At 33.8% G+C, this 13,826-nt stretch overlaps 1 protein-coding gene across 1 annotated transcript; it reads left to right on the top strand.

The window, feature by feature from the left end:
- Nucleotides 1-2,465: 2,465 nt before the first annotated feature.
- Nucleotides 2,466-4,632, top strand: LOC149230114 (uncharacterized). Its single transcript, XM_089378851.1, has 3 exons — nt 2,466-3,362; nt 3,666-3,838; nt 4,140-4,632. Exons 1-3 carry the CDS (start codon nt 2,634-2,636, stop codon nt 4,267-4,269), a joined length of 1,032 nt encoding a protein of 343 aa, XP_089234977.1. The 5' UTR covers nt 2,466-2,633; the 3' UTR covers nt 4,270-4,632.
- The last annotated feature ends 9,194 nt before the right edge of the window (nt 4,633-13,826 follow it).

The following is a 13,826-nucleotide window of genomic DNA, read 5'->3' on the forward strand; positions in this document are numbered from 1 at the left end:
AGAAATAAATTTTATGATTGAAAGTGTCTTCTTGAAATAATTTGCTTGCTTTGATTTTGGATTTTGCATGCTTCGATTTTGGATTTTGCTTGGAAGACTGAAGCACTAAACAATTTGACTTTCTGGTTTGTGAGAAATTGTTATTTAACCTTGTCTATAGGTAGTGTTATTTCTTTCCATTCAACAAATTACCCAATGACTAAGAATCCCCGAATGGATCAATTGTTCATCATCAAAGTTCAAACTTGAAGAAGCCTTTCCTTCAAATGACCAAAAGCCTCTCCTGCTTGTTACTAGTCTTTGCTGGTGACAAAGGTACAATTGATCTTTGATATAATAAGTTATATTTTTCATGGCCTGTCTACATGAATAAAGTTCCTTGGAGTCTGTCTCTTCAATAGTTTCCTCAAACTATGACAATGGGGTTATGTAGTCATGCAAAGTTATTAGAAACAAACATGTCCCATATTCCTCATCTCTTATATATATATAGATATAAGGATGAAATGCATATCCAAGGAAAACTCATTTGGCACTTTCCCCATTTTGAGGATGACACCCAAGGTAAGCCAATTAGTTGTAGTTTTAACAACTTATTTTAATGGGAACTCCAATAAGGTCCATAATATCCACTAAGAAAACCAATCTGAGGACTTGACCTATAATCTCCTACTTGTAATTTATTGTACCTAACCACTCAAGTTAATTCATATGATTTATCTCTTATATGTATATTCCAACCTATTAAACACTTATACTCATTAGTCTTAACTTGTCAAGGATTTCTCATTGCCCTGGGACTTAACTTATAATTTATTGTACTTAACCACTCAAACTAATTCATATGGCTTATCTCTTATATGTATAGTCCAACCTATTAAACACTTGATACTCATTAGTCTTAACTTGTCCAGGATTTCTCATTGCTGATACTTCCAAAGATCTTGTGATTTAAGACTAATTTGCTCTTGGATAGATTCTATTACTTTTTTCCTATGTTTTAGGAATTAAAAGTTATTTATTATGAAGTCTAGGTTCCAAAACGAATTACTCCCTGTTAATGTTGTCTTCTTTTTATCCGTAAGTGAATGTGTCAATAATTCCAACTCTCTAGAAATTAGAGAAGGGTGCAGCGGAAGTCTCCCTTTGGACCAGAATTAACCGCGCGTTCTCGTTCTTTGTTGACCACCTTAGCACCTGGGGCTTAATTGAAACTCACCATGTGAATGTGGTTGAAACCAAAGCCTTAGCGCTAAGTCCCTTCCGCTGGTTACCTCTTTTTTCATTAAATGCTAAAGAATTAAAATCCCAAAATTGATCGCTTCTTTGCCCCGAATATTGACTATATAAAGATAGGTGTATCCAGGTATTTTGTGCCGGATACAATAAAGCCAAATGCCACAGGCCCGAATTTTGGGAACCGAGCTCAATATAACTTCAATAAAAAAAATAACATCTTGGTATCCTGGAAATTTACAAGTGATTTCCATGCCGCGGTCCAGATCTCTAACAACCTGGATATCTGCTTGAACCAGTGGCCTGTAAGAATTATCAATGCATACTTCTTCGAAGGGTCCGGAGTACTCCGTGCCCGTATTTACTCAGCTGGGTCCCACATCGGTCCAGGTGTTTACGACCATCTTTTTTTTAGTGCTGGATCTAAACCTCACCAGATATAATGACCCTGCTAAATCTAAACCTCACCAGATATAATGACCCTATTTGAGCCTTTACACCTGTGACTTAACTGAACCTGCAACTATTAAAGTTTAATTGAAGCAGTGACCACCTCGCTACAAAGCCTGCAACCACTGTTAGCATTGCGACCATGAATAGTTTAACTATGTGCATGAAAGAGACAACTTTATTCAACCCTTAAGCATAAACTACTTGACGGTCTTTTAATGGCCGACTGATACAAATAGTTTAAAAAAAACATAAGGCGGTGATAATCAACAGGTTCTATTCATAAAGAAAATACAGAATCATAGTAAATATTCATAGAGCATATTTAGAAAATGCTTCTTCTAGTCACTCCCTCTCCCTCCCTTATTAAGCGGTAGAAAATGCTTCTTCCAACCATAAATTATGATGGCCATCCGTTTGTTGTTTTTTTTAAATCCTATTTTAAAATTTAAAATTTCATGAGTTTAGAAAATAATTTTTATTGAGATAATTTTGATATGCAGTTTAACATGGTAACAGAAGCAATAAAATCATAAGAATCTTCTCCGACGACCATGTGCGGATTAGGATACACCGCCGAACAGCTGAGCATTGAAAACATTTTATCGGAGAAATTTTGTTCGAAAAATTTGACACGACACCATTTTAAAATCGACTACACGACGGGACCCCGAGGGTTTGACTCCTCATGAGCCGACACCTTCGCTGCACCCTCCGCGTGCGTACTTACTCGATGTGCTAGACGCTCTCCTGCCTAACCCTCAACTCGGAGCCTGGAGGAGTCGAGGGCTCAACATTAACCACGGTTAAGATGCTTTTAACCCGTCCGTCCTAGTATATAGCACGGGTACTCGTGGAGTCTTGCATATTCAGACTCTCCGTTGCCCAGCTCCTGAATCATCGGCAGAAATCGGATCTTAATTGCTCTATTAGCCTTTCATTTCAAGATGTTACTCCGTAGTTCATCCACTCCTGCGCTCAATTCTCTCGTCGGGATTCAACCAAAATCAGAATTGAATTCGCGTGGATCTGTTCGGTTTCCCCAATTTCTTGTTGCTGTCAATAGCGATGGCAAGTGGGTTCATCATGATTTACAGCCCTGCTTCGGAAGGACCCTGTCTGAAGCTGATTTACATAATCTCTTATTGTCTAATAGCAGCCCAAGCAGGCAGGGGTTAAGGATGGGCTCCGGTTCTTTGGAGCTCTGTAGAAAGCTCTCTACAGAAAGTTTTTTGAGTAGTGACTTATGGGACGAGGCCCTGGAAGAGGAACTTGAAAATTCTGATACCGAAATTTCAATTGGGTTTCAGAGCGCTGGAGACCCACATGAAGAGTCTCCAGAAAAAATCACGGCAGCCATTGGAATCCATGTAGGTGAGGGACGATCTGTCTCTGGAAGGAGGATATGTGAAGGGAGTGGAGTAGCTTTGGTGTGCGATAGGGCTGTTGTTGGTTCTAAAACTGAGACGGGTTGTGTTAATGGAGGATTTGGGGATGAAGATGGAGGTGGGTTCTCTGGTGGGACAGGGTATGGAGGTGGTGTGACAGGGTATGGAAGGAGAGGAGATGGCTTTGAATCAGATTCCAATAACACGGATGCGTACTACAAGAAAATGCTGCAGGCAGATCCTGGCAACCCACTTTTATTGACAAATTACGGGAGGTTCCTGCAGGAGGTGAGTACTGAGGAAGCTGAGCCTTGTTTTAATTTAATACCCTTGGGCTGCTACAAAGGTTTTCACCTTATTAATCAGTAATAAGTATAACTATGAATAGTAGTATAGGTTTTCTCTCAGTACTCACACTGAATTGTAATATATGAAGTTCATTAGGAGCTCTGTACTGCCTCTTTTAGGCCCGGATATTGCATCCCTCTTGACAGTATATCATCTACCGATCTCATATATCAAAGACACTATTTACAGATTATATATTCTTATATAAAAATTCTCAATATTGTTGGTTTTGTGTGTATTTAGGTTCAGCGTGATGTGGAAAGAGCTGAGGAATATTATGGGAGGGCCATCCTAGCCAGTCCCAGTGATGGAGATATCCTCTCTCTTTATGCCAATCTCATATGGGATGTTCACAAAGATGTACCTCGTGCCAAATCCTATTTTGATCAAGCTGTTGAAGCTGCTCCAGAAGACTGGTTAGTATCTTTACTCTTTCTATTGTTGTATCCAATTATTTCGACTCCTGTTTATCAGTCGCTTGTTACATGCATTGCTTTATTTGCATTTTATCGTATTAAGATTAGAGATGCATATCTTAGGATTTGGTGGATTGTCAAGTATGATGATTCTAAAACTTACAAATTTTATCCCATCTCATCTAAAAGGGAGGAAGCCCGATATCTCAAATGGTTATAAAAGTGTGCTAGATTAATACAGATTTTAATATATGGAACAATTTAGGCTGATGTTATCTGATTAATTCGCTCTATTTTGCAGCAATGTTCTTGGATCGTATGCCCATTTCGTATGGAATGCAGAGGACGATAAAGAAGATCAGGATGCTTCTCAGCAGCAGAAAATGGTACCCCCAACATATTTTGGTACTGCGACTCCTGCAGCTACCTGATCACATCAGAGGCATAATCGGAATTTATTTTCAATGAACAGAGCTAAAATCAGTGCTGCAGCTCAGATTTTGATAGTCGCAAAATCATCCGGGCATCATTTGAAAAAAATGCAAGTTGGAGATCGTTATGTGATATGGCTCTGCGCTCTGAGAGGCTACAGGGAATGTTTTATAATGATCTCCTTGGTAACGGCGGTATTCTACCGGAGACACGGACTGGCCTTGGCGGGGTAAGTGAATGGAAGTGACTAGACATTTTAAGTTGAAAAAAAGGGGTCAGCTAAAGAAGAATGGGTTCATCTGAGGCTGAGGGTGTTCTTTGAGATGGTTGGTCACATCCATTGAAACGGATCTTGGATGCAATTTAAATGGTCTGCAGGTCATCTTATACCAGTAGAAGAAACACCAAAAAAAAAACCTCATCGCCAGTGGGGGCAGATATTTCAAACTCCTGTGAAAATAGGGGCTCAATAAGAAGGCAATTATATTAAATTTTCGTGGATAATGAAACCGCCACTGGTAACGATTTTTATGAACAAAATGGGTGAGTAGTTTTTTATTTTGATTAATAATGAAGAGATCCTTTGACATGGCTATGTGACCTGTTTGCCACAAATCAAAGTGCACCAGGCTCATGGGAGCAACACAAATAAATAACCTCCGTCGCATTGAGAAAAGAAATCCGTGAGTCGACTCACCGAAATTCAAACTTCATTAATAAAACTCATCTAGGGATACCACCCTTACAACATCCAGGAATAAGCACATGCTGGCGGTTTTATTTCATTTACACCATCACCATTTTTTAGTGCCAAAAGCTCCGTTCTCCCAACATGTATTCTCATTTTCCAGGAATAAACACAGGCCAGAGATATTATTTCATTTTACATCATCAACATGTATTCTCATTTTCCAGGAATAAACACAGGCCAGAGGTATTATTTCATTTTACATCATCAACATTTTCGAGGGCAAAGAGTCCCGTTCTCCCCACATATATTCTCATTGACAAGTGCCAGAAGCCCTTCCTTCCCCTCCTGAAACCGGGGCTTGGACCCTGAATTCGTATTCTTATTCTTACTGACAAATGCCAGAACCCTTGCTTCCCCACTTCAGACAGGGGCTTGGACCCTGAATGCGCATTCTCAATGACAAATGCCAGAACCCTTCCTTGCCCTGTTCAACCAGGGGCTTGGACCTGGAATTCACAATCAATATGTGCTTCACATTAGATTAAGGAAAGCTGGGATACATAATTTTGTATTTGAAGTATTTTAAATTCAATTATATATATCCCACTCTATACAATATTTATTATTTTGCTGCGGAGTACATATTGTTTAACCCCGAATTATTTGCTCCAGAGACAAAAGACTGTATAACATTATGTTTGTTTCCCCTTTGTTTGCTTGTGCGATTGATCAGTTAGCTACCCCGTGGTCTCTTGATCGCAGGTGGAGGCCGGGTTGCATTCTATCCTCAAACAGTGTACGTGGAAGACTCTCATATCAGGATCTTGCTTATGTTCTCCTTATTATTATTATAATAATCATCATTATCATCATAGCAAAGAAGGAACCATGATCACATGCCTAGAGTTGAATGTGCTAGTATCAGGAACCATGATCACGTTCCTAGAGTTGAATGTGTTAAAGAGAAGGAACCATTAAGAGAAAGGGTGGTGTCTAATATCTTAATGGTTATTATGAAAAAATCTATTATGACAAATTAATATAGAGTTTTTCCACTTTTAAATAGGCTACCTGGAAGATGAATACTATGGACAAAGGGTGGTGTCTAATATCTTAATGGTTATTATGAAAAAATCTATTATGACAAATTAATATAGAGTTTTTCCACTTTTAAATAGGCTACCTGGAAGATGAATACTATGGACAGAACCATGGTTCTTATAAACTTAATATAGAGTTTTTTGGCCTTTAAATAGGCTACATCGAAGATGAATACCACATAGAACCATGACTTTTTATAAACTTGGAACCAAAAAAACATTGTTAACTTGACTGAATCAAATTTACCTAAAGCACCCTAACAATATCCCCTTCCCTTGACTTGGGGAGATTAATTTCATCAATCATTTCACCTAAAATCTCACATGTCCTCCTCAAATTAGGATACCAATACACCTGTCACTTTGTAACCTATCTAAGTAGTCTATTCCACAACTTGATGACCTAAACGACACTAGAATGGCAAGCTTTTATCATCATTACCCTTAAATTTGAAATTCAAACCCCTTCAAACACCACCTTTAAATTTGAAATTCAAACCCCTTCAAACACCACTACGGTGTGACTGTGGAAATGAAATGCACTGGCATCGAGCCCCTCACTACTTGAAACGATGTAAAATTAGACAAAATCAAAACAGAAATAGAATGTGTTTCGCTGAATACATGGATTGCCACTCACCTGGAAGTGTCAAACTCCCCCGGAGGATGTTCACATGAACAGGGAAAAAACTTTAAAAATGAGCTTCATCCTCGGTCAACTTCAGCGGGATTAACCATTCCTTTTTCTTCCAAACCTTTGCAACGCAGTGCTTGGTTCATGTCCTTTAATTATTTCTTTATCCCTTCCCTGTGTGTTTTCTGCTATCTTTCTTGTCGCACACGAGTCCCCAGCACTTACAGAGACTACCTCTTCTCCCTTCTCCTATTACCCTTTCTCCTCTTCTTTTTCCTCTCTTTGTGCCAGAACCAAACAACTTTTTCCTCTGCAACTTTATTGTAGTTATTTCTTTCACATTTTCCGTAATTGAACACAACTTAACTTGATTATTCTCGGCTCCGACGGTGAGTAAAATCAAACAATTACTCCACATATTTTTGGAATATTCTTAAATCTACAATTCACATAAAGATTTTTTTTTTTTTAAGATCTAGGATAATCGGTAACTGGTGAGAGTTATCCTGAGCAGGCCCAAGATCAAATCCAACTGGCTGCCACTATAAACCTAGGCTAGGTGCAACAGGCTGCAAGCCGCACACAATAGCAATTAACTTATGCCTCAACAAGAGCCGAGACGTCCACTCTGGGGTAGCCTACTCTTCTAGCCTACTCTTAAATCTACAATTCACATAAAGATTCAATATACATGGCCATTTCTAATCAAAGACCACTTCCAAATTAGCAATTGCCTTTAACATTCTTTCTTCTGGTCCAAGCTTCACTTTAACATTCTTTCTTCCGGTCCAAGCTTCACTTCTGTCTCTTCAGTGATGGCTTCCTCTTCCTCTCTCATCATATCTATCTGTCCACATCTGAAGCTAATATGGTCACTATTTGTTGGACGATTTCTATGGTTTCCAATATCGTTGTAATTGCCCTTAAACATTTTCATCTTCACCTTCTCTACATGGTCTACGTCCAGCCCACCCAACTTGAAATCCTTCGTTGTATGACATAATACAAATTCTGTATCTTTCCTCTCTGCAACTTCTCCAACAGAGTCTCTTTTTGGCAGTATCAATGCAGATTCTACCATCTCTTCCACAATCCTTTGTAGAACTTGAACAACATCCCACCCAGTTACAGTCACAGGTATTGTCACTACTTTGACAACTCTATCCATCAATCTCGCTCTTGCTCAAGATGTCATTCACTGCACGATTCTGCCCTATAAACTTCACAACTTTGTCTTTCCTTACGAACGCAATAACAGTCAACTCTAATCTTTTGGTTGAAAATAGAAAGTCAAAACAACAAAGTTTGACCAATAAAATACATATGATTGGAGTTGTCTTTAGTGAGATTTTTTGGAAGCTTTTCCGGTGGGTTTTTCAGGTCAAATTTCTCTAAAATCCGGCAGCAATTTATTGAAATCGCAAGTTTGATAGCTAATTTCTGCACAATCAAAGGGTACTAGGGTTTTTCAGGGTGCTGAATCCAAATATGCAGTTAAAAAACCATTTTAAATAATACAAATCAAGATTTAACCTCAATTTTTTCCGCCAAATTCCGTCACCAGAATCTCCAAAAAATCGCACTAAAAACAACTCCCATATGATTTAGTCCTTTTTGGTTAGCCGAGTATATTACTATTCATCTTCTCTCATCCGTTAAACGAAAACTGCGTGACTTAGATTTTTGATGATGTTATTTTTTCCACCGCAAGAAATAATGATATTTAATAACATTAAAAAATCCATGTGAAGCACGGTTCTATTAATTTAATAAAAATGCATGCGTAATTTATTTATTCAATTTTAAACATTTAAATCTGATTTATATTTTCTGCATTAATATTTTAATATTATATAAGAATAATAGATTTACTTTAATGATATTTAGAGTGATTTTATAATATAATAATATAATTTTTATTTTATAATAAACTAATTTAATTCTATTTTATTTTTCTGGACTATTTTTCAGGTTGTTCTATTCCATTTTTTTGTTTTTTTAAATGATTTTTTAGATTTTTTATAATATATTATAATATATTGGTTTATTCAACTAAAAAAATTAGGTTATTTTTTTTTTATGATTTTTTATAATATATTATTATATATTGATTTATTTCTCATCCGTTAAACGAAAACTGCGTGACTTAGCATTTTGATGATGTTATTTTTTCCACCGCAAGAAATAATGATATTTAATAACATCAACAAATCCATGTGAAGCACGGTTCTATTAATTTAATAAAAATGCACGCGTAATTTATTTATTCAATTTTAAACATTTAAACCTGATTTATATTTTCTGCATTAATATTTTAATATTATATAATAATAATAGATTTTACTCTCTCTTTTTCTTTTTTCTTTTTTTTCCGAAGTTGGCAAAACCTATCAAACTCAGGTGTCAAACCAACAGTGAGGACAGCCATCTCTGGCTGCTATCCGCGAATGTCGATTTGACTCATCACCGTTATCAAGGAAAACCACGCCACCTGTAATAACCCGCTGGTGGTCCGTAAGGGAGCAGACTTTCACTCCTACCAGATGCCTCTGGGTCTTGGGCCGTTAACCTGTTTCCTTACGTCCGAGGGAGACGAGCTCTTAGCCAAGCAGAAGCAGTTTTATGGCATACTCCAGGCCGCATAATAGATTTTACTTTAATGATATTTAGAGTGATTTTATAATATAATAATATAATTTTTATTTTATAATAAATTAATTTAATTCTATTTTATTCATCTTTTATTTTTCTCGACTATTTTTCAGGTTGTTCTATTTCATTTTTTTTTCTTTAAATGATTTTTAGATTTTTTATAATATATTATCATATGTCGGTTTATTCAACTAAAAATAATTAGGTTGTTCTATTCTATAATTTTTTATAATATATTATTATATATTGATTTATTCAACTAAAAAAATTATAATATAATAATATATTGATTTATTTTCTACTTAAAGTTTAATTTTTAATAAATGGGTTTTTCTTTTTGTTATGAGAATTTAATTATTGGTTTTTTCCATTTGTCATAAGAATCAACCATATTAAATGGTTCCAAATTTAGATTAACAATTTATGATATGATTAATTTGAAAGACATTATCAAAATCAATATAAATCACAAAAGTCTAAAATCAAACATTTTATTAGATTAAAATTTGTTCTTTATTATTTATAAAAAATGTATATAAGTTCTTAATATTTATAAAATATTCTCAATAAATTTGAAATTGAAACATAACATTATAATTATAATATATATATATATATATATATATATATATATATATATAGAGGAAAGGATCTGCCATATATGTGAGAATAGGAACATCGAGGATGAAAACCACTTCCTCTTAGAGTGCCCCACGTACAACCACATTAGATCTCAGTTTCACAATCTTTGTTACAATATTGACCTTCCTAGCCTTTTACAATGTCAAAATTATAGTGAGCTCGGGAGGCTTCTCTCCAAACTTTTTGAGCATAGGAATAAAATCTTAAATCAAAATAAATAACTTGTTTCTTTAGGTCCAATAGACCAATGTTTGGTCTCAGCTGATGTTAACAACCACCACGACCATCACCACCATCACCATGATCATTATCATCAATAGTACTTAATTTTTGTTTTTCATTATAATATATATTAATAATAAAAATATATATTTTTCTTTTTCATTATATAAAATTGTAAATTTTTTATTTTTTAATATAAAATTTACAAATAACATTAAAAAAATTATTAACAGAAAAATGTTTCAATAAATGAGTGACTGCCTAAAGTCTTTAATATTCGTGATAGACTTAATTTAAACAGGAAATTATATATATATAATTTTTGTTTTTATTATAAAAATATGTGTAATTTTTTTTAATAATATGGAATTTATAAATAATATTTAAAAAAATTATTAATAAAAAATGTTTCAATATATATTATAAATAAAATATTATAATATAATTTATATTTATAAATAGAATCTTTTAATGGTGTGTTATTTAGTGTAAGAAAAGTGTGATTTTCTTTTTTTTAATATGGAATTGATATGTAACACACTCAAACATATAAAAAAATTAACATAGATCTATTGTAACTCTGGATCTATGATGTATCTAAAAAAATAAAAAAATATAATAAAAAATTACATTTCTATTAATTTGATTAATCTCAATTCATCATAAATTTAAAATAAATTAATATACTAGATATTTTAAAAATAAATTAGCTACTTTTTAGATATTTAAAAAATAAATTAACTAATTTTTATAATTTAGTTTAAAAACCAATCATTTATTTTTATAACCTCTTATAACTTGGTTTTAGATATAACTTATGTCAATTTCTTATAAATTGATTTACAAAAAAATTTCATAAGATACAACATAATAAATTAAGAAAAATAAATAAAAAGAATCGATAATTTTCTCATATATTTTTGAGACAGGTTTTCAGAGATAATCACATTAAAATTCATTTGCCGACACGTTTCGAACCAAAAGTGTGGTTCATTGTTAAGACAAGATGAAAAACTAGATCCAAGCATAGCTTAAATAGAAATCATTCATTTATTCTTTATCTAATAAATTTATTTTCTCGAGATAAACAGGTAATAAAAATAAATTAACTTTGAATAGAAATCATTCATTTATTCTTCATCTAATAAATTTATTTTCTCTGGATAACCAGGTAATAAAAATAAATGAACTTTGAAAAGGAACATCGAAGTTAAAACATAATTGTTTTCCCTTCATGATTATGCAAAATTATTATTATTTTCTGTGGAATTCACATACGACCGTCATGTCCAAGTTGATGGCTTGTGCGGTGGTCGGTGTGGTTGATAATGAAAGTGATCACGTGGGTTGTGAAGTAGAAAGGGCACATCAAATTTCCCTTTCATTTTGAAGGGCATGGTGGACCGTGTCTATGGCCCTTACGGTGCTCATCGTTATTGGCCTTAAGGATTGTGAGCTTCAAAATTCACGGGTTAACTTTGATTATGTCATAGAATTGTTTTAATTATTAATTAGCCATTGTTACGGAAGGTGCAAAATATACCCAACGAAAGATTTGGCAATATTTTTTTGAAAAATTAAATCACTTAATATAAAAAAATTATTTGTAATAGAATAAATATTATATAAAAAACAAGATTGAGATCTATGCCCATTAAAAAAATGGTAAAAGTTGTTTATTGCTTTTAAAAATAGATGGTGTTGTATACCTTGATTGTTGTCACTGATTTGGTAGGTTCTTTAGTTTTCCAAGGCAAATGCTAAGGTTGCATAAATCTTTTTTGAATTTATTTTTCCAAAAAATATTTTCATTGTTTATTTATACATGTAATGAAAACTAAATAAAAAGTTATATTATTTGTAAATTGTAAGTACAAATATTATCTATGAAACACTAAATTATACGAATTCAGGAAACATATTGAAATTACTTTCCCAATATGTGATATGACAATCAGTTTTTGTCATAACAATGTCACATTGCAACGAGCTTTTTCTTTGTCAAATTAAAGGGAAACAACTTTTGTTTGAAAGTAGAATGAAAGAATGCGGGGTTTAGGTTATGAAGGAACTCGAAACTGCCTCTTTTTCCTTCACAAAGAAGAGAGGAAAAGAACCGGCACATCACCGTTATGAAGGGTTTAGCTTAGCTTTAGTTAAATGTGATTCAATGTCTTTATCCTTAAATATGGATTTGACACAAGAAATCTAATGGAGAAAGTAAGTCAAATTGATAGTTAAGCAGAGAAGAATCAGAGCAAGGAGAAGAACAATAAAAAGGAGAGCATGGAGGCCTTGTATTGCTTAATGGCGACCTCACTTCCACCTATTTTATGAATGTTTTAAACAGATCCTTCAAGAAGAGAGTCGTCCTTCGAAATGCCTCGAAAAGATCCCATCTCGATCCCCATCAAAGAAAATAAATATCAAAATAAATAAGGAAAAAGAAAGAAAAACAAAAATGAATTCAAATAAAAAACATAATAGAAAAAAATGGAAGGAAAAGCGAAGAAAAAAAAAAGAATACCAAAGGTCAAGCATGGTGTTACTATCATGTAGGAAATCCCGAGAGAGTCATCTTCTAAGACGCGCCTCTGCCGCCATGGTATGTATGGAGAATGCGCTCAACATGACGTCTGAAGAAAATCTCGTTGCCATGGTGATCTGTTAAGCAAAAAAATCTCAAAAATTGCTTCGCCATGCTGTTTCACATATCCACGATGCCGAAGAGGTTTCTTGTAACATACAACCCGAGCCGCGATTAAAGTGGCACATTGTAAAAAGTGATTCGATGAAAGACAATAAAAATCAAAAAAATTTATTGGCTAAATCTACCCAACCAAAACCCGCAGAGAAACACCTTCGATATAATTAATAAATTTATCATTTATTATATAGATTTCAAATTTCTATACTAAATTTAACATTGATGATTTATGAACTATGCATTACATAAAATTTAAATTTAAATGAAAAATAACAACTCTACATTAAAATCAATAGTTTTACTTATACCCATGAAAATCCTCAATCCCATCTGTACGTAACCAACCATTCTTTTTACAATAGATCTATCAAAAAATACTAAAACCCCTTTGTACTATCCAAATAAAATGTGATCTTGCTAACATGAATTTTTGATAAAAATGTCTTGTTAATATGAATGTGTGACAAAGTTATTTACATAGAAGTTTTAAACTAATACCCCTTTTGTACTATTCGAATAGAATGTGATATTGCTAACATGAAATTTTGATAAAATTGTCTTGTTAATATGAATGTGTGACAAAGTTATTTACACAGTGACACTTAAAACAAATTTAGTTTATCTTAAAAAAAAATATTAATGTTGTGTTTGTTAGTCCTTGATCTCAAAAAATTTCCACTATTAGGAAGAAGCGACAGGTCAAGTGTTCGCATTATGGCTAATGTGTTGTCCTTGATGGCAACCTACTTAATGAAGATGTAATTGATGTCAACATTGATGACAGTGTGGAACTAATGTAGACTGGTACACATGCTACAGATGCTATGAACGTAGAAATGACAGTTCAGTGATAGATGGATGATAAAAGTGAAGTTTGAGAAAGTATACACGGTTCTTATGAATAAGGG

The sequence above is a fragment of the Pinus tabuliformis genome, chromosome J (genome assembly GCF_031772625.1).
Source record: "Pinus tabuliformis cultivar Carrire ecotype Pingquan chromosome J, CPIR1, whole genome shotgun sequence".
NCBI lineage: Eukaryota > Viridiplantae > Streptophyta > Pinopsida > Pinales > Pinaceae > Pinus > Pinus tabuliformis.